This window comes from Balaenoptera borealis, assembly GCF_965194805.1.
Source record: "Balaenoptera borealis genome assembly, chromosome: 1".
Taxonomy (NCBI): Eukaryota; Metazoa; Chordata; class Mammalia; order Artiodactyla; family Balaenopteridae; genus Balaenoptera; species Balaenoptera borealis.
The window spans coordinates 36,172,353-36,193,163 of NC_138860.1; the positions used below are offsets into that span (position 1 = coordinate 36,172,353).

A 20,811-nucleotide genomic window follows, 5' to 3' on the forward strand; every position below is an offset into this window, starting at 1 on the left:
ACCCATCTCTCTTGATCTTGACCACAATGTAGTCAAGGTATCTAGAAGGTTATCAGCATGTTCAAATGATTTCGTCCATAGGAAGCTGAGCCAGAACTTTGTAAGTCAGAACACAGGTAGAAGGCTATAAATTTGTGTCAGCCATTTAGGGTTAAGTAAAACCGTCTCAGATAGGGTATAAAATAGGACAAGTTCTATAATTCCTGGATGCACACCCGCACATATAAAATTAGAAAATTGTAGTCTATATGCCACAGAGTTTTCATGTATTTTAGGTTCCTTTACTGTTTTGGTTTTAATTGGCATTTAGAAAAGACTTTTGTGAAAGTTCCACTCTGTCTTAGCTGTGCTAAGGGGGAAACAGAGAAATGAGTTTGTGTCCACACTTTGGCCAAAATGAAATGGCACAGAGTTCAAGTAGGGGTCAGTGTAGGGTGATAGAAACAACCAAAAGCTGAGAGCCTAGAGCAGAAGGTAGATTGGGAGGAGCAGAGCCACTTGCCTAGCTGTTGGACTCATTTGAAAATTCTCTTATAAAACGAAAGGTTAGAAGTACTGCATTTCCTTTTACTAATGGATTTGGCAGCTCCTTTCTAGGCAAACCCAGAACTCTAAAGTGAAAATATCATCACAGCCTTAGGCAAGACTTATTACTGACCTTTAGTTGTTTTCATTCCAGGATACTAGATCACCAAACAGCTGGGTGAGATGATCTCGCCCTTTAAAAACAACCCTAAGTGATTTGTGCAGAAATATTTGACCTCTTAGATCTGCAGGAGACATTTATGACAGAGCTGGTCTTATTAATACTTATGGTCAGTAGTTGCTTACCTTAAATTTAAAAATACATTTTATTTTTCACCTGGACTGGGCTAATGCTGGAATTTCTGTCATTAACAATGCATTTGTGTTGATCATCACTGCTTTTCTGCATCTTCTTAAAAGGATTTTTTCGCACAGAGAAAAGTTATTAAGCTCCATTTGTTTGTAACATGTTTTCTGAAGTCAGGAATAATAGTAAGCAACTGGCCAATTTGTGGTGGAGAATGCAATGGAATCAATCAGGGCAGGGGGCGAGGAGAGGGGGAGATATGGAAACATGAGCACAGGAGGCACACTTAGGACAAATGACCTATGTCTTTTCTGCTTACAATTGGTCATAGTTGTTTTTTCTGGCCAGATTTCCTTTCAGTTTGTAAATAGGCATGACCTTTAGGATTGTAATCGAAATGTCATAGGGTGAGTATCAGTTAACAAACTTTTAATCCCAATTTTCATCATAATTTATGTAACTTCACTGTATTATCTGTTTTACTTTGTATTCAATGACACTGTAGCTGGAAAATATGTTCTGTGCCCTCCTTCCTCTGAGGGTTGTTGCCAGGTTGAAGGATGAGAGTGGCGAGAGCAAACTGAGTGTTTTATGTTAAGAATATTACTGGCCAGCCCTTCCCAGATGATGACTGTTTGATTTTACTGCAGTGAGTCTCATGAAGACTGATAGCCAGAACCATACAAACAGCTTACTAGTGCTGTACTTGTTAAAAAACAAAATTCAACTGAGTAAACTTAAAGATCTAATTGACTTTATTAGGTGATTAATGAATCAGGCAGCATCCTATCCAGCAACTGGAAGGGTGCTCTGAGGGGTTGTACAAAACAGAAGGTTTTTATAGGAAAAAAGATGGGGCAAGGGAGCTATAAGCAAAAGAAAATAATTATTTTTATTCCAGGACATGTTTTTGGGGTGAAGAGATGGGAGGGGTTTTATCATGTAGATTGCTTCTTACCGGGCAGGGTTGGGGGGGATGGGGAAGTGGGGGATTGGAGGGTGGGGGGATGGGAATGAAGAGGGCCCAGGCAACAGATTACCCCATTGGTGGACCAGAAAATTCCAGAATGGCTGATCAAGATTATATTACTGGGTAAGGTTGAAACTGCAATTGAGTCAGGTATTAATTCTAAGTTTGGTATCATGGATTTTAGCACCATTGACACCATTTGGGGCCTGTAGTTTTTCTTTTTAACAGACTCTAGAGTGTAAAATGTTGGGGGAATCAATTTAGTCTAATGGGACTGCTGCAAGAGGAGAAGGGAGGAAGAATCCTTTATTCATCAAGCAAATATTTAATGAGTGCCTAATACAGGGTTATTGGAGCATGTGTTACTAGGAAATAAAGGGAAAGTTAAAACAAGGCCTCCTCCCTTTAACAATTCAAACTCCACCTGGAGAGATAAGACGTCAGTAGCAGAATAACTAAGTAGAAGGTCAGAGCTGTTTTGGTTAAATGTCAGTGCCATGTATAGGAATTCAGGGCTGAGACAGAGAGAGAGACCATTTTAGCTGGGAGGCTTTGCGGAGGTCGTGGTATTTCAGCCATGAAATTTACACTTAGTAATTGCCTCTGTCCATTGAGCTTGCCTAAGCATTTTGAATGTTGCAATTTTTCAAGACACATATTAACCAAGTTCAGGATGGAACAGAAGCCACATGGTACTCCCACAGGTCAGTAGGATTGGGAGAAGAGAATTAACCAGAACTGACATGAGTGTTTTACATTTATTGAGTTCTGTTGAGGCTCAACCTCAGGAGAAAAACGGATTTTTCTTCTGAGAGGGATTCAGAACAAAGCAAAAACCTGTCTTTGTGACTCTGGGAATATAATACAGCTGAAGCTTTTCCATCTCTGCTTTATCCAGCCATGCCTGGAGCTCAGCCAAAGGCATGTGAAGACACTCACAAGTGTCTAGTGCCATAGTTGGGAACTGAGTTCAGACATTTCTCTCCATTCTTTTCAGGATCCTGCCTCATGTGAAGCTGTGACAGGATCAAGCCTGCAAACAAGAACAAAAGTCAAACTCTTCAGATGTTGGAAAAAAATATGCAGAAAAGGAACATTTCTACCACACAAAATTTCAAAATGTGGTGGGCACAGGGATTGGAAATTATAAGGATGTAGAGCATGAAAGGAATTTGAAACACCAGAATGATGACTAGTCCAGTGGGGAATGACTGTGAATTACCTCTTACTCCTAGGACAATGATTGCAGGTAAGGCTGTCAGATGTATCTTAGTTCTTATCTGTGTACGTGTCTTTTAACTTCCCTTTTAACTTTCTCTTAGCTTTAATAAAGAAACCACATAAAGGTTTGAGTTATTCAGATGGGTGTGATATGTACCCAGCATGGTACATTTTGTAATCATTTTCCCGTAAGCAGGGGGAATCTCCCTCTCCACCTTCACCAGCAACTCGTATTTCTTTCCTGTACTGTTACTGGCATGCCCCAGAGGCGTGTGTGTGCCCAGAACTCACCAGCTTTAACATCGACTGAGCCACTATGAGATGCCTGGTTTACAGATTCTAGCCAGAATCTGCCCTCCCTAGAGCTTTGCATTGTAAATATTGTGGTAAGGAATTTCCCAGACACACAGTAAGATGTTTCCAGTTGAGAGAAAAACGTTAACTGAATCAGTGAAATGGAAGGATGTGGCCCTTGGTCAGTAGGGTTTTTGTGGCTCAGAGTCAATAGCAGTTTTCAGCTTTCTAGCAGTAAGACTGTTGATTCTAAAATATAACTTCATAAAACATTTAATACACACACAACATGGGTGTGCATCTCTTTCTTTAAATTCCCTCCTACAGAGTGCTTATTTTTCCTTACTCATCCTCTTTTGGATACAGGGGAGCAAAATTTGCCACCCCAAAATGTGTCTCTTTGGCATGATGATTATTTTAGGCTGATTATTTTTAAGAAACAGAAGACTCAGGAAGTTGTTTGTCTGTTTTACCTCCCCCTTAACTGCCTAAAAAACTTTAGATGAGGAGCCTGAACCAGAAGAGAGCCATCACCAAAGATAACTTTGTTGTACATAAGAAAGACTTCTCCAAGTGGCATGGCAAACATTTGTTTACCAAACTGCATGCTCTTCCCATCTCCCAGTGAACTGTTTTCCTCCCCTTTGAAGTCCCAGATCCCTACCCACATCTCCTTAGCTCAGAATAGCATATAAGCCTCAATTGCCTCATTGTCCTTTGGGGCCTCATATTCTTAAGGAGCCCCTTCTGTACAAGATTAAATTTGATTTTCTCCTGATAATCTGTTTTAATCATTATACCAGCCAGAAGAACCAGGAAGGGTAGAGGGAAATGTTTCCACCATGAATACTGGTGTATCTATTTTAAAAAACTATAAATTAAAAATCAAACCCTCCCCATGAATTAAACATAAAATTCGCAGTTTTTTTTTTTTTTTAATGGGAAGGATTTTTTTCCCACAGATTTTCATCTGGTTTACAAATGACAAAGGACTTGCTCAGCATAATTGTTGTCTTTGGGTGGGCTGGTCACATTCAGGGATGCCAGAGACAGGAAGAGGATGCTATTTCTGCTCTGAAATATATTGTATTTTGACTCTGCATCAGCTATGCTTAAATTAACAGGAAAATGAATGTTTTAGTGTCTTTAGCGTCTATAACTTTTTTCCTGCTCTAAACAAATAACGCCTCCAGATTTTGCAAAAACTTTCATCTGCAAGGCAGACGTGTTTTTTTGTGGAATGGAGAGAGTTTCCAAAGTCATTTAGTGTCAATAGTATGGATGATAGCATTGGTGTTGTCACCTGGTGTTCGTATAAATTGCATTTCTCTCTTTGGTAAGGACTAGATGGATTTGGGCATTACAAGATGATCTCATCGTCGCATTGTACCATCCTGTGGTCCCAGAGTAATTGCTATATTCCTTCTCCCGAGAAGACATCCCCTTCCAAGAAAAAAATAAGTTCCCTGCCAACTTTCCCATATTTCCAGAAATCTAGGGGGTGGGAGGATCCTATAAACCACAGAACAGTGTATAGGCTATGATGTATCCAAGGACTTTTTAGAAACTGTTAGTTAATACCGGCCTTATATCTTCAGTGGTCTGGAGTAGAGGTCTCTGATCATCAGCTAAATGCCATGATGCTGAAGATTAAGAGGATTCTCACATTTGTGAGGTCAGCAGTTGTATTAACATTGCTGCTTCAATCCCCCTGGACACTTATACACAGATACGGTGCATTTGTGTCCATGGCAGGAACTAGAATCCATGTATCAGCCTCAGCTTAACTGAAGACAAAAAAAACTTCTTCTCCCCAGCTCAGGCTACTGCTGAGCAACCTTGGAGCACCCCAAGAGCTGAGGCAGCCAGCTGGGTTAGGCATGCCATTTGGTACATGCACCAAGGGGACTCTGCAGAGCACCGCTGCCTGTAACTCCCAAAGTGAGAGTCCAAGAGGGAAAGGGGAAATAAAGAGATCTCACCTGAAGTACGTTCCAACCAGTCAGAGCTCCCTTTGGAAGAAACAAGTTCAAAATGTCCCTGGGAGTTACTGAAGTAAAAAGAGTAAAAAAGAGTCTAGTGATTACCCCATGAGGGTGTGGCAAACATGAAGGGAAGGTAAAATTTGGGTGAAATGCTCTTAACACAGCCAAGGTCATTGCCCAAATAGGCAGTTATCTGGAGGAAAGTTTTACAAGTGTGGTCTGTTTGTAAATGGGGGATTTAAAGTTTAGCCTTTTAAAAAATTGTTCCCACTGGTGACTGTCTCGTGAGCCAGAAGGAGCGTTGCCAAGCAACAAGAGAAACAAAGGCAAGTTCCAAGTTCATTAAAATCCACAGCTGCCGGGCTTTGCTCTACTGTTCTCCACCCTAGTGGAAGGGATAGACCCAGTCAGAACCGATCCCTTTTCTCTCTCTCTGCCCTCTCCACCCCCTCCTCTGAGCTCCCACAGCTCTCTGTTCACACTGTTTATTTTAGCACTGAATACATTTTTGCCTTGTGCCATAGCTTTTAGTACGTCTATATGTTTTCCAATTAGATCACTGGCTTCTTTCAGGCAGGACTTTTGTCCTATTTGTCTTCTTACTAATTTAGTGCCCAAAACTATCTTCCTGTACATAATAAGTTTACAGTAAATTGCATGTTAACTGCATATAATTATCTCTGCCTATTGAATTTCTAGCCTTCTTTTAAGGCCTATCACTAATACTCCCTTTTTCAAGAAGCCTTTTCTTAACTCTGATGTGCTGTCCTTTCCCTCTGACCTCCTATAGAATCTTTCTTGTACCTCTTCTATGAAACTTATTTTGCCTTCTATTAAAGTCATTCCAGTTTGGCTTTAACTGTGTGCTCCTTCGGGGTAGGAACCATGTTTTCCTTGGCTCTGTATCCTTGGATACGAAGACTTGAACACAGCCTTGCTCATTCATTTACTCACTCATTTGGCAAATATAACTGAGCATCAATTATGTGTATTCTGTTCTAGGGCTGAGGGTATAAAGCAAATTAAATAGACATGGCTTTTATTCTCATAGAGCTTAAGGTCTCAAAGGAAGAATTTTGACAATTTAATAGGAAATTAAACCTCAGTGCTTTGACGAGGTTTAGAAGCCATGAGATCACTTGACCTGATTCAGGGAATTTGAGATTTCCATGAGGAAGTGATATGCTGAGAATTCAAGAATAAAGAAATTGCATGTGCAAGGGTCAGAAAGTGAGAGAGAGACTAATATATTTAAGGAGATGAAGGATGTTCAGAAGTTCAGATTGGCTCAAATGAAGAATGATTTAAATTTACATCATAATTTTTCCCTCTAGATAACTGAAATCTATAGGGACAAGACATAAAAAGCGGGAACCCAGGTTCATACATAATGGCTAAACTAGCAAAAACTCACATAGTCTGACTCCCAGATCAGTTCTCTTTCCTCTAAATATTTCTATTTCTGCATTTCTTTCAATGTCAAGCCTCTTTTTCCTTATCACACTCGTGGAAACCTGTTGATCAGAAGATAAACATATGCAAGCACTTGATGTAGTTTATGTCACCTTAAGTCATTTCATATATTTCTGCATTCTAGTTAAAGTGTTGTCTCTTGACTGTTCATCCTTAAGAGAATTACTTAAGTCCAAGATCACATGTGGAACTTTGCCATAAGTAAGTTGGCAAGTAAGTAAAAATGTGGGGAACAATTTTATAGTCTTTGAGCACATAGACCTGAATGAGACCTGGGCGAAGCTGACTTCAGGAAATCTGCATTTAGAAGGCTTTTGTTTTGCCCATCTACAAAGTTTCAATTGGGAAGGAGGAACTGAGACTATAGGTAGTGTTAACCAAAATTTGAGAAATTTAGACTTGATTGAAATAAAAAGGTGTTGGTTTGGGGTTTGTTGGGACTGCAGGCTGGGAGACTCAGATTCAAGACACACTTGAACTGTGTTCTGCCAGACTACAAAGTGGGGGAGGCTTATAAAAGGCAAAATCTGCAAGGTTACAGTTAGTTATATGGTTTGCTTATCAAGAATTATAATTGGAGCTGGTAAGAATTAAGGGTGCTTGTTAAGTAAGTATTGGTTGGCATACAACATGGTTCCAAGGGAAGACTTTGAGATCTTAAGGCTGCAGCTGGCAAGTGTTGTTCTGAATACGGCTGGTGGTGTCCTTGGGTCTGGTACAGTTCAAAGAAAGTTCAAGTTCTCAATGGTGCAGAGATGTGTCTGAGACCAGGTCTCCAATGGTCCTTCAGAGTCCATTTTTGTATGCCTGAAGTGTGATTACTCCATTATAATTTCAATTTGTCATCAGTAAGGTGACCATATAATTTATCATCCCAACTGCAACACTTTGAGAGTAAAATAGAGAACTCATAATATCGATAACCATGCACCAAGAAAACAGGTGCAAACTGGGACTGCCCAGGTAAGTTGGGACATATAATTATTCTATCTATAACCAAAAAAATTCATAGATTTAGATATCTTAATATTCAGCATTTTTCTTTTCTTTACCCTATTCTAGGTCACATTTTACAGAAGATGCTCTGAAAATAGTTGATGTTCAAAGAATGTTAACTATAACCTAGAAAATGTCCCCTTTCCTCATGCTTAGCAAATTGGATCTCTCATCTCTAATTACAAAATCTCTAAATATTGGCCACTCAAACTTTTAAGAATTTTCATGAGTATGAAATAATAAGCAATACATATACTGGTTTCTCCTACTAGTTCCTGCTGACATTTGGTCTTTGACTCCAGTTTCTGACATAGAGCTTGTAAAAGTCTTGTAATTTCCTGAGTGATAGGAGCAACTGACACAGAGGTCCTGACTCCCTTGGATTGCCTGAGTGATAGGAGCATCTTTTGTTCTAATGAGGTGACTCTTGGTGGGCTCCTGAATGGGGGCTGGTCACCAAAAAGACCAAGCCATGATTAGAAACTTGGAACTTTTAGCTCCACCCACCATTCACCAGAGAGAGGAGGGGACTGGAAATTGACTTAATAATCAATCATGCCTACCTGATGAAGTCTCCATAAAAATCCTTATAGTATGGTGTTCAGGGAGCTTCCAGGTTGATGAACACATCTTTGTATCAGGTGGGTGGGCCACCACAACTCCACAGGGACAGAAATTCCTGTGCTTGGGCCCTTCCAAACCTTGCCTTAGGTATCTCTTCTTCTGTCTGTTCATTTGTATCCATTAAAATATTTTTTGTGATAAATCAGTAATAGTAAGTAAATTCTTTTCCTGTGTTCTTTGAGCCACTCTAGCAAATTATTGAACCCACAGAGAGGGTCCTGGGAACCTCAGATTTGTAGCTAAGTCAGAAGTTGTGGGTAACCACTACTTGATATTGGCATCTGAAGGGGTAGGGACAGTCTTTTGTAATTGAGCCCTTGACCTGTGGATTCTGCATTAACTCCAGGCAGTGTCAGAATTTCTTGGTGTGGAAAACCCACCTATCTGGTGTCAGAAGTGTTATGAGTATGAGTAGAGGAAAACAGTGAGTTTTATCCCAGGCAGTGGGAAAGTGATAAGATCACCTAACATAAGATCTACCCCCTCAGCAAAGTTTTAAGTATATAATACAGTATCATTTACAACAGGCACTATGCTATACACTACATCTCTAGAACTTATTCATCTTGTATAACTGAAACTTTGTACCCTTTGACTACTGCCTTCCTGTTTTCCCCTCCCCCCAGCCCCTGGCAACTACCATTCTACTCTCTGCTTTTAAGAGTCTGACTATTTTAGATCCCTCATGTAAGTGGTATCATGTAGTAATTGTTCTTCTGTGTCTCGCTTATTTCCCTTAGCATAACGTCCTCAAGGTTCATCCATAGCAAATGGCAGTATTTCCTTCTTTTTTAAAGCTGAATAATATTCCATTGCATGTACAGACATCTATATTGCTTCCATGTCTTGGCTATTGTATATAATGCTTCGATGAACATGGAGAACAGATATCTCTTCAAGATAATGATTTCGTTTCCTTTGGATATATACCTAGATGCAGGATTGCTGAATCACACAGTAACTCTACAGTCATTCTAGGAGGTATGAGGTAATATCTCATCATGGTTTTGATTTGCATTTCTTTGATAATTAGCAGTATTGAGCACCTTTTCATACACCTGTTGGCCGTTTGTATGTTTTCTTTAAATAAATTTCTATTCAATTCCTTTGTCCATTTTTAAATTGAGTTATTTGATTTTTTACTATTGACTTGAGGGGGTTCCTTATTTATTTGGGGTATTAACCCCTTATCAGATATATGGTTTGCAAATATTTTCTCCCCTTTCATAGAAGCCCTTTCATTTTGCTGATGGTTTCCTTTGCTGTGCAGAAGCTTTTTAGTTTGATGCAATACCGCATGTCTATTTTTGCTTTTGTTGCCTTTGCTTTTGGTGTCATATCCAAAATCTTTGCCAAAGTCTTTAATCAATTTTGAATAGATTTTTGTGTATGGTATAAGATAAATTGTCCACCAGTAAAATAATAAAAATACTGGGAAAATGTACATAAAGGATGTTTTATCTTTGCCTTATTTACAATAGTGAAAAACTGGAAACAACCTAAGCATTCAACAATAGGAGAATGATTAATAAGTTACTGACAACTTAGAAATGGACTATATTTTAAAAGTTTTTATTCATATAAGAATGTTCACAATATAATATTAAGTAAAAATAATATGAGAGAAAAAAGTCAGGAGGGAATACACCAAGATACTGAGTGGTGACTTCCGATCGTTCAGTTAGAAGTTTTTTGTCTTTAATTTATATTTTACTCAATGTCAATAATATGAAATCTATATTAGTATGTAATATGTGATTTGACACTAATTATTTTCTCTTTTTTAGAGGTAATTCTGACTAACAGGACAATTGTCAAACTTCTAGAAAGCCAAACACTCATAGATTATGCTTTGTATGCATCTTCATATCTTTTTATAACAAAACTTTGATTGCTTTCTGCCCAGCAGATTAAAAAAAAAGTGGTCAGTATTTGTGTAGGACGTAGAGCAGAAGAAAAAGAAGATAGCAAGTGGGAGAAAGAGAAGTTTGGGCAAGTCCAGGTGTTGTTGTGCATGTGATGTTGTAGCTCTGGCAATCTATTTGGGAATCTGAATTCCCATCAATTCAAAGTTCACTGCACAAAGCTTTGCACATAGTAGACAATCAACAAGTATTGAATTAATTAAAAGTGTAGGAGGTTCATATTTCACCTACTCAGACTATTTGTTCTGTAGAGGTTTCTTCAGGTGAAGTTTGCCTGTAATTTAAAAAGCAGCAGCTAAAAAGGAGTTAAAATTGTAGAAAAATCTGAGAAAGGTATAAAGAGTCTTTTCCTGGAGGATTTGCCATTTAAAACTGCAATTGTTTTTATTGCCAGGTATCCTTGGTGGCCAGTGCCTCGTGAAAGCTTAGAAGCTGCATAAAGCAGGGTTCAAGCGCTCCCTGAGGGCATGGCTTGTAGTTTTCCACTCATTATGGAATCAAACCTTGAAAGCCAGTGCCCAAGCTGAGCCCACTGCACTGCCCCGCCAGAGAGAAAGAAGAGGTAAGAGGATCTGAAAAGTAGAAAATGGAAGACATTTGGACAGTTATTAAATTTAAGGAATCTAATTGTTAAAAAGATTTATGCCTCATTTGGATATGAAGAGAAGAACAGTAGAACATATGGCAGAGCAGTAGCTAGGCTGAGGAAAGGGGTAGAAGATAAGGCTGAATGAAATTTCCTGTGGAGTATCCTTGGAGGTATAAGATGCACGATAGTTTCCTACTTCTCTCACTTTTGGTTTCAATAATATCAAAAGGATCTTTCCTCCTTTACTTCCTCCTGATTTTTCCTGCACTTATCTCCTAGGTCCCTGAGACAAATGCAGTGTTTGTCATAATTATGTCTAACACTTCCAAACCACTTTTAACTTAATCAATCCTGTTTGCATGGAAAGAATAAAGGCCTTGGAGCCAGAAAAATTTGAGTCTGGTTCTCCTCCACTACTTCCTAATTGTGTGTTCTTGGGAAGTTGCTTAACCTCTCTGATTCTCAGTCTCCTTGGATGGAAAAGGAGGATCAATGCTGCCCACTTCTAAGGACTATACAGTAGCCCAGTGCCTGGTGCCATAGTAACCACATAGTGAATTTCAGTTGTTAGTATCTGCTCAACAAAATAATATATTTCAGGCTCTTTATTTACTTAATATATGCTATATACTTAACATATAGGTCCTTGCTTTCAAAATCAAGGTAGAAAAATGCAGTGCAACAAACAAGCCTAGGCAATTTAAAAAAGTGATTGAGGGGCTTCCCTGGTGGCGCAGTGGTTGAGAGTCCACCTGCCAACGCGGGGGACGCGGGTTCGGGTCCTGGTCTGGGAGGATCCCACATGCCGCGGAGCAACTGGGCCCGTGAGCCACAATTACTGAGCCTGCGCGTCTGGAGCCTGTGCTCCGCAACAAGAGAGGCCACGATGGTGAGAGGCCCGCGCACCGCGATGAAGGGTGGCCCCTGCTTGCCACAACCAGAGAGAGCCCTCATACAGAAACGAAGACCCAACACAGCCAATAAATAAATAAGTAAATAAAATTAAAAAAAAAAAAAGTGATTGAATAACAGTAAATAACATGGGGATCCAAGGATAAAAGAGATGATAGGGATGAGCCACTCTCCAACCTCCCAGTTCATTTGACCCTCAGTACAGTTCTGTTATGGAGGCAGGGAAGTGATAAATGTGTTTGACAGAATGGAAAACTGAAGCACAGGCAAGTCCCGGCTGCATTTGTGATGGATTAAGAAAATTCTGAAGTTTTTTCCAAGGCTGTATTTCTACTATTCTTTGTCTTTCCTAAAGTAAGACTGCTCGTTACTAGGAGATTTGATACTGGCACTCACATTTCTTGATTCTAAGCCCAGGACTTTGTACCTAAACCAGAAGTGCTTGGGAAGTAGGAGAATCTTGCTTCAAAGGAAAATTAAAATTCCAGCTGTGGAGAAATGTCCTTTTTCCTTTTCTACTGACATCATTTTCATATAGGCTTAAAATCTCAATACAATGACTCTGGCAATGTGTGTTTAAGTGTGCTCATGCCTGAATAACAATTTCCATCTTCGGACATCAAAGAACTTTCACTCTGTTGTAATTACACCTTCTTCCTATATGATCATGTTTGTTCAGTTCTCTTTCAAACTCCTCCACACTCAAGCTTTCCCCATACCAAAAGAAACAAAGTTTTCTACTTCTTGGTCTTACTTCCTTTCTTTTTAGTTGTTTACTCTATTAAAATAAGTCAATCTTGCTTTCCAAAAATAAATATTTAAGTTGAAGTTCTATTCTTCTGTCAAAAGACAAAATAGACATCCTAGTAGAAGAACCAACCACATGTTTAGAGTACTAACAGTAGGAACCCAGGATTTATATTTGTGGGTGCATCAGTGTATATATGAACATATACTATGTTTCTGGTGTACTTTATGGTTGACTTCTTTAGACTCCAATTTGATCTAAAGTCCAAAGTGGCCTCAACTCCCCAAAGACCTTGGGGCTTTATTTTGTTCCAAGAGACAATGCCATAGCAATATCATGTTTGCCTGGTTACAGAGACTTCCACAGAGACCAAGGTATCCCTGGCAAGGTTTAGCAGGCACTGGATTTGAAATAAGTACAGCGTCTCTATAATTTGGTTCTGACTGCTTTTGTTCAATGAGTCTGTCAACAAGGATGTATGTTGTACCTCCTTATTATGTGGATAAAGGAAAATATACATGACTAACTTTTTTAAATGGATAAATTACATTTGCATTAAAGGTAAAAATTGCTTTTGGGTGTGCTATGTCATCTTTTACAAAATTCATTACTTTATTATAACTATTAGATGATAAGCATCTTGATATGTGGAACTTGTTGTTACTGCCCTCATCAAGGACCTAGAATAGAAATTGGTACAGAAGGGATGCTACATAATGTGTGATCCACATAAATGTTAAGAGCAATATGACATATCTATCAAGATGCTAGATACATGACATAATCCACACTTATTCTGCTAGTCATAAGTAGACCAAGGACTTCAAGTCTAAGAATAAATGGACATTATAGAAAGTCCACTAGAACTCCAAAGGGACTATATGAGAGACTAAGGAAAAGGTGATGGTCAGAGATTGCCTGAGTTTGTCAGAAGAAAATACAAAAATACCCAGTACACAACTTAGGCAAAGTCAATATCAAGATGGTCTTTGTTTACATCTTCTTCTTCTTTTCTCTCCTCTGTTACCTCAAATATTTATTGAAATCTTATTATCTCTCGAGCTCTGTGCTAGGTCTTAGATTTCAAGAGCAAGCAAGACAGACATGGCCCCTTCCTTCCTGGACCTGACAGTTGCTCCTTCTCGTCATTTCCACCTATGTATTGCCTGGAAGCTGGAGACTGGATCCCATGGCCAGACCAAAGCCCAAAAGTAGGGAGAGGACTGACTCGCAGCCCTATAGGACAAGGGGCCAAAGCCATTAAATGGGGTCTGTCAATGAGAGCACTTCTTGTGAATACTTTGACCTTTTCCCTTGTTTTCTCTTGGATTATGGTTACATTTATGTTTAGCCAAGAGTTTTGGTTGTTATTGTTTTGATTTGCTTATCTTTTTAATTTCCCTTTACACAGTAGGACCTCTTTACCTACCACCAACTTGTCAGAAAATTTGATGTATCAGGATAACTTTACATGATAATGTTGCAAAGAATAAATGGATGGAGAATTTTTTTAAAAAGTGTGGCCTGTCCTATATTTACCCCTCTGCTGAAATCCAGCATGACTTTGAAGAGGCTGTGTCCATGTGTTCCAGGTGGTGATTGGCAGCAAAGAAAGGTTTTCTCCTGGTGGGTTTAGGAGAGGTGAGGAGAAGCAGACAGTGGAGTGAAGCACCTTCCAAGGGCTCAAGAGACAAAGCCTGCCTTCTCCTGAAACACTGGTGAAGTGAACCTTAAAGTGTGTTTCTCTAATTAGGGAAACTCCTCCACTGAGATTTAGAGAGAGATATGTTGGGAAGAGGGTAGATACTTGAGAAAAGTGGGAAAAGTGTGAAATAGGTGAGATAGAGGATGTCAGAGAGATTTGATGGAGAAACACAGTCCAGATGATTTAGTGGCCATTGGGTTGTCTTTATTTTCTCTAGTAGATTGCCTGAGGATTTAGAAATGGGCTGCACAGGGGTTCATCCCCTTGGTATTTGATCAGGCAGGTACAATGGTAGAACAGGGTAAGAAAGTTAAGGGTATTGAAAAGAAAAATGGAGAAGTGATGGGTCAGAAAATCTCAATCAGAAAGGAAGAAATGAAAATATGAGTTGAGAGAGGGATAGAAAGTAGAGGAATCTATGTATTGGAGGTCTCACTGAGGACAAAGAATGGTAGATTGAGAGTAATTGATTAAAGGTTATGTTCAGAGTCTGATGTCTAACAAAATATTTTTGGAGCTAGAACAATTCTAGGTGAAAAGCTCCAGGCTGTGTCTATGGAAATGGGTGGCTGAAATAGGGGAAGTTATTTAAAATAAGGAAATAAGTGTCTAGGATGTTAAACATGGATATGATGACATCCTGAAAAATGGGTGGATGTTGGATGGAGAGAAAACCTCTGAGGATGCCAAAGGCTTCAATAAATAAAGAGCAGTGGTGAAGAGAGGTCAGGAGCTGACAGCAAGCAGAAGGCATGGAATAGTATTGCTCAATGGAACTGTTTCCATAGAGGCTGGATATTTTTTAAAGAGATGGTGGAAGAGAAAGAATCTGAAATTGACAGTGTGGAACAAAAATATTATTTACTAATAGAAACCACAGAATTGGCAAGGCTGAGTTGGCATTTTTAACTTTTTCTTTTAGAAAATTTTAAATAGGAAATGAAATAGCATCTTGTAAATGGCATGTATTTTGTTCTCTTGCTTGTATATTTTCTGTGTCATGTTTTCTGCCTCTTGAGTTTATCCTAGTTTAGGCTATCTTAAAACGGATCTGTTCTGCTCTGTGTCTGGTAGAAGAGTTGACTTGTTTGCAAAGTAAACAGCCCTGTAGTATATTATGACAGAGCGCATCATGTACCACACCCAGATCCCTGTGACTCACAATTCCTAGGAAAGATTGAGAGATATTTAATCACTCATTTGCAGCTAAGTGATTTGATACTTTATTATTATAAGTCCATGAGATGGTGGCTACTATGTGCACAGCCCCTGACAAAGAGAGTTAATGAAAGGAAAGAGAATTGAATCAAATCTCTGTCCTTGGCAACTTCACTCATTTATCCATTTATTCACATGTCTATTGAATGTATCTTCTACGTCATACACCGCTAGACAAACATAAAGTTAGTTGCTAGAAACATAAAGGTGTTTAGTTCCTAATCTTTATTCTTGAGAGACCATGGTTTGGTGGCATCAGCAAATATAGTTGACCATATAGCAGCATGGGTTTGAACCTTGTGGGTCCAATTATATGTGGATTTTTTCAATAAATGCTACAGTACTGGTAGGATACCTTCAAGATGGCAGAGGAGTAAGACGTAGAGATCACCTTCCTCCCCACAAATACATCAGAAATACATCTACATGTGGAACAACTCCTACAGAACACCTACTGAACGCTGGCAGATGACGTCAGACTTCCCAAAAGGCAAGAAACTCCCCATGTACCTGGGTAGGGCAAAAGAAAAAAGAAAAAACAGAGACAAAACAGTGGGGATGGGGCCTGCACCTCTGGGAGGGACCTGTGAAGGAGGAAAAGTTTCCACACAGTAGGAAGTCCCTTCACTGGAGGAGGCGGGGGTGGGTGGGGGGAAAGCTTTGGAACCACGGAGGAGAGCGCAGCAACAGGGGTGCAGAGGGCAAAGTGGAGAGATTCCCGCACAGAGGGTTGGTGCCGACCAGCACTCACCAGCCTGAGAGGCTTGTCTGCTTACCCGCCGGGACAGGTGGGGGCTGGGAGCTGAGGCTCCGGCTTTGGAGGTCAGATCCCAGGGAGAGGACTGGGGTTGGCTGCGTGAACACAGCCTGAAGGGGGCTAGTGCGCCACAGCTAGCCATGGGGGATTCTGGGAAAAAGTCTGGAACTGCTTAAGAGGCAAGAGACCATTGTTTCAGGGTGCACAAGGAGAGAGGATTCAGAGTGAGCTCCAGAGATGGGCGTGAGCTGCAGTTATCAGTGTGGACACCAGAGATGGGCATGAAACGCTAAGGCTGCTGCTGAAGCCACCAGGAAGCCTGTGTGCAAGCACAGGTCACTATTCACACCTCCCCTCCCAGGAGCCTGTACAGCCCGCCGCTGCTAGGGTCCCGTGATCCAGGGACAACTTCCCCGGGAGAACACAAGGCACGCCTCAGGCTGTTCTAACATCATGTTGGCCTCTGCTGCCGCAGGCTCGCTCCACATTCCATACCCCTCTCTCCCCCAGCCTGAGTGAGCCAGAGCCCCTGAATCAGCTGCTACTTTAATCCCGTCCTGTCTGAGTGAAGAACAAACCCCCTCAGGCGACCTACACACAGAGGTGGGGCCACGTCCAAAGCTGAACCCCAGGAGCTGTGCGAACAAAGAAGAGAAAGGGAAATTTCTCCCAGCAGCCTCAGGAGCAGCAGATTAAATCTCCACAATCAACTTCATGTACCCTGCATCTGTGGAATACCTGAATAGACAATGAATCATCCCAAAGTGAGGCGGTGGACTTTGGGAGCAACTGTAGACTTGGGGTTTGCTTTCTGCATCTAATTTGTTTCTGGTTTTAGGTTTATCTTAGTTTAGTATTTAGAGTTTATTATCATTGGTAGATTTGTTTATTGATTTGGTTGCTCTCTTCCTTTTTTTTAATATATAGATATATATATTTTTTCCTTTTCCTCTTTTTTGTGAGTGTGTATGTATATGCTTCTTTGTGTGATTTTGTCTGTATAGCTTTGCTTTTACCATTTGTCCTAGGGTTCTGTCTGTCCATTTTTTTTTAATATAATTTTTAGTGCTTGTTATCATTGGTGGATATGTTTTTTGGTTTGATTGCTCTCTTTTTTCTTTCTTTCTTTCTTTTATTAATTTAAAATTTTTTTATTTTTAATAATTTAAAAAAATTTTTTATTTAAATAACTTTATTTTATTTTATTTATTTCTTTTTTCCTCCCTTTTCTTCTGAGCTGTGTGGCCAACAGGGTTTTGGTGCTTGGCCCAGGTGTCAGGCCTGAGCCTCTTAGGTGGGAGAGCCAAGTTCAGGACATTGGTCCACAAGAGACCTCCTGGCTCCACGTAATATCAAATGGCAAAAGTTCTCCCAGAGATCTCCCTCTCAAAGGTAAGACCCAGTTCTATTAAACGACCAGCAAGCTAACACTGCTGGACACCCTATGCCAAACAACTAGCAAGACAGGAACACAAACCCACCCATTAGCAGAGAGGCTGCCTAAAATCATAATAAGGCCACAGACACCCCACAACACACCACCGGATGCGGTCCTGCCCACCAGCAAGACAAGATCCAGCCTCATCCATTGGAACACAGTCACCAGTCCCCTCCACCAGGAAGCCTACACAACCCACTGAACCAACTTAGCCACTGGGGGCAGACACCAAAAAGAACGGGAACTATGAACCTGCAGCCTGCAAAAAAGAGACCCCAAACACAGTAAGTTAAGAAAAATGAGAAGACAGAGAAACACACAGCAGACGAAGGAGCAAGGTAAAAACCCACCAGACCAAACAAATGAAGAGGAAATAGGCAGTCTACCTGAAAAAGAATTCACAGTATGATAGTAAAGATGATCCAAAACCTTGGAAATAGAATGGAGAAAATACATGAAACGTTTAATGAGGACCTAGAAGAACTAAAGAGCAAACAAACAATGATGAACAACACAATTAATGAAATTAAAACTTCTCTACAAGGAATCAATAGCAGAATAACTGAGGCAGAAGAACGGATAAGTGACCCAGAAGATAAAAGAGTGGAAATAACTACCACAGAGCAGAATAAAGAAAAAAGAATGAAAAGAATTCAGGACAATCTCAGAGACCGTTGGGACAATATTAAATGCACCAACATTCGAATTATAGGGGTCCCAGAAGAAGAAGAGAGAAAGAAAGGGACTGAGAAAATATTTGAAGAGATTATAGTTGAAAACTTCCCTAATATGGGAAAGGAAATTGTCAATCAAGTCAAGGAAGCACAGAGAGTCCCGTACAGGATAAATCCAAGGAGAAGCATGCCAAGACACATATTAATCAAACTATCAAAAATTAAATAAAAGAAAAAATATTAGAAGCAGCAACGGAAAAGCAACAAATAACATACAAGGGAATCCCCATAAGGTTAACAGGAGATCTTTCAGCAGAAACTCTGCAAGCCAGAAGGGAGTGGTAGGACATATTTAAAGTGATGAAATGGAAAAACCTACAACCAAGATTACTCTACCCAACAAGGATCTGATTCAGATTTGAAGGAGAAATTAAAAACTTTACAGGCAAGAAAATCTAAGAGAATTCAGCACCACCAAACCAGCTTTACAACAAATGCTAAAAGAACTTCTCTAGGCAGGAAACACAAGAGAAGGAAAAGACCTACAATAGCAAACCCAAAACAATTAACAAAATGGTAATAGGAACATACATATCACTAATCACCTTAAATGTAAATGTATTAAATGCTCCAACCAAAAGACACAGACTGGCTGAATGGATACAAAAACAAGACCCGTATATATGCTGTCTAGAAGAGACCCACTTCAGACCTAGGGACACATACAGACTGAAAGTAAGGGGATGGAAAAAGATATTCCATGAAAATCAAAAGAAAGCTGGAGTAGCAATTCTCATATCAGACAAAATAGACTTTAAATTAAGACTATTACAAGAGACAAAGAAGGACACCACATAATGATCAAGGGATCAATCCAAGAAGAAGATATAACAATTGTAAATATTTATGCACCCAACATAGGAGCACCTCAATACATAAGGCAAATGCTAACAGCCATAAAAGGGGAAATCGACAGAAACACAAACATAGTAGGGGACTTTAACACCCCACTTTCACCAATGGATAGATCATCCAAAATGAAAATAAATAAGGAAACACAAGCTTTAAATGATACATTAAACAAATGGACTTAATTGATATTTATAGGACATTCCATTCGAAAACAACAGAATACACTTTCTTCACAAGTGCTCATGGAACTTTCTCCAGGATAGATCATAACTTGGGTCACAAATCAAGCCTTGGTAAATTTAAGAAAATTGAAATCGTATCAAGTATCTTTTCAGACCACAACGCTATGAGACTAGATATCAATTACAGGAAAATATCTGTAAAAAATACAAACACATGGAGGCTAAACAATACACTACTAAATAACCAAGAGATCACAGAAGAAATCAAAGAGGAAATCAAAATACCAAGAAACAAATGACAATGAAAACACAACGACCCAAAACCTATGAGATATGGCAAAAGCAGTTCTAAGAGGGAAGTTTATAGCAATACAATCTGACCTCAAGGAAGAAAAAAGAACTTAATAAACAACCTAACCTTACATCTAAATCAATTAGCGAAAGAAGAACAAAAAAACCCCAAAGTTAGCAGAAGGAAAGAAATCATAAAGATCAGAGCTGAAATAAATGAAAAAGAAATGAAGGAAACAATAGCAAAGATCACTAAAACTAAAAGCTGGTTCTTTGAGAAGATAAACAAAATGGATAAACCATTAGCCAGACTCATCAAGAAGAAAATGGAGAAGACTCAAATCAATAGAATTAGAAATGAAAAAGGAGAAGTAACAACTGATACTGCAGAAATACAAAGGATCATGAGAGATTGCTACAAGCAACCATATGCCAATGAAATGGACAACATGGAAGAAATGGACAAATTCTTAGAAAAGCACAACCTTCCGAGACTGAACCAGGAAGAAAAAGAAAATATAAACAGACAAATCCCAAGCACTGAAATTGAGACTGTGATTGAAAATCTTCCAACAAACAAAAGCCCAGAACCAGATGGCTTCACAGGTGAATTCTATCAAACATTTAGAGAAGAGCTAACACCTATCCTTCTCAAACCCTTCCAAAATATAGCATAGGGAGGAACACTCCCAAACTCATTCTACAAGGCCACCATCACCCTGATACCAAAACCAAACAAAGATGTCACAAAGAAAGAACACTACAGGCCAATATCACTGATGAACATAGATGCAAAAATCCTCAACAAACAGAAACAAGAGCAAACAGAATCCAACAGCACATTAAAAGGATCATACAGCATGATCAAGTGGAGTTTATCCCAGGAATGCAAGGATTCTTCAATATATGCAAATCAATCAACATGATACAGCATATTAACAAATTAAAGGAGAAAAACCATATGATCATCTCAATAGATGCAGAAAAAGCCTTCAAGAAAATTCAGCACCATTTGTGATAAAAACCCTCCAGAAAGTAGGCATAAAGGGAACTTACCTCAACATA

The 20,811-nt window shown here is 39.5% G+C and overlaps 2 protein-coding genes and 1 long non-coding RNA gene across 3 annotated transcripts in view; 2 read left to right on the top strand and 1 right to left on the bottom strand.

Annotated features, from left to right (window-relative positions):
• The window catches only part of LOC309628550 (centrosomal protein of 78 kDa-like), a 227,855-nt gene that overhangs the window by 110,159 nt on the left and 96,885 nt on the right, over positions 1–20,811 (top strand).
• LOC309628570 lies at positions 2,547–9,340 on the bottom strand. Its single transcript, XR_014244548.1, has 2 exons — positions 5,300–9,340; positions 2,547–2,835 (listed from the first exon to the last, which is right to left on the bottom strand). It is a non-coding gene; the product is annotated as an uncharacterized lncRNA (long non-coding RNA).
• CD55 (CD55 molecule (Cromer blood group)) overlaps positions 13,819–20,811 on the top strand; it is a 51,628-nt gene continuing 44,635 nt past the window's right edge. Inside the window, exon 1 of the mRNA XM_082391320.1 lies at positions 13,819–13,861. Coding sequence (XP_082247446.1) covers positions 13,834–13,861 — 28 coding nt within the window. The 5' untranslated portion in view covers positions 13,819–13,833. The remainder of the gene's footprint in view (positions 13,862–20,811) is intronic.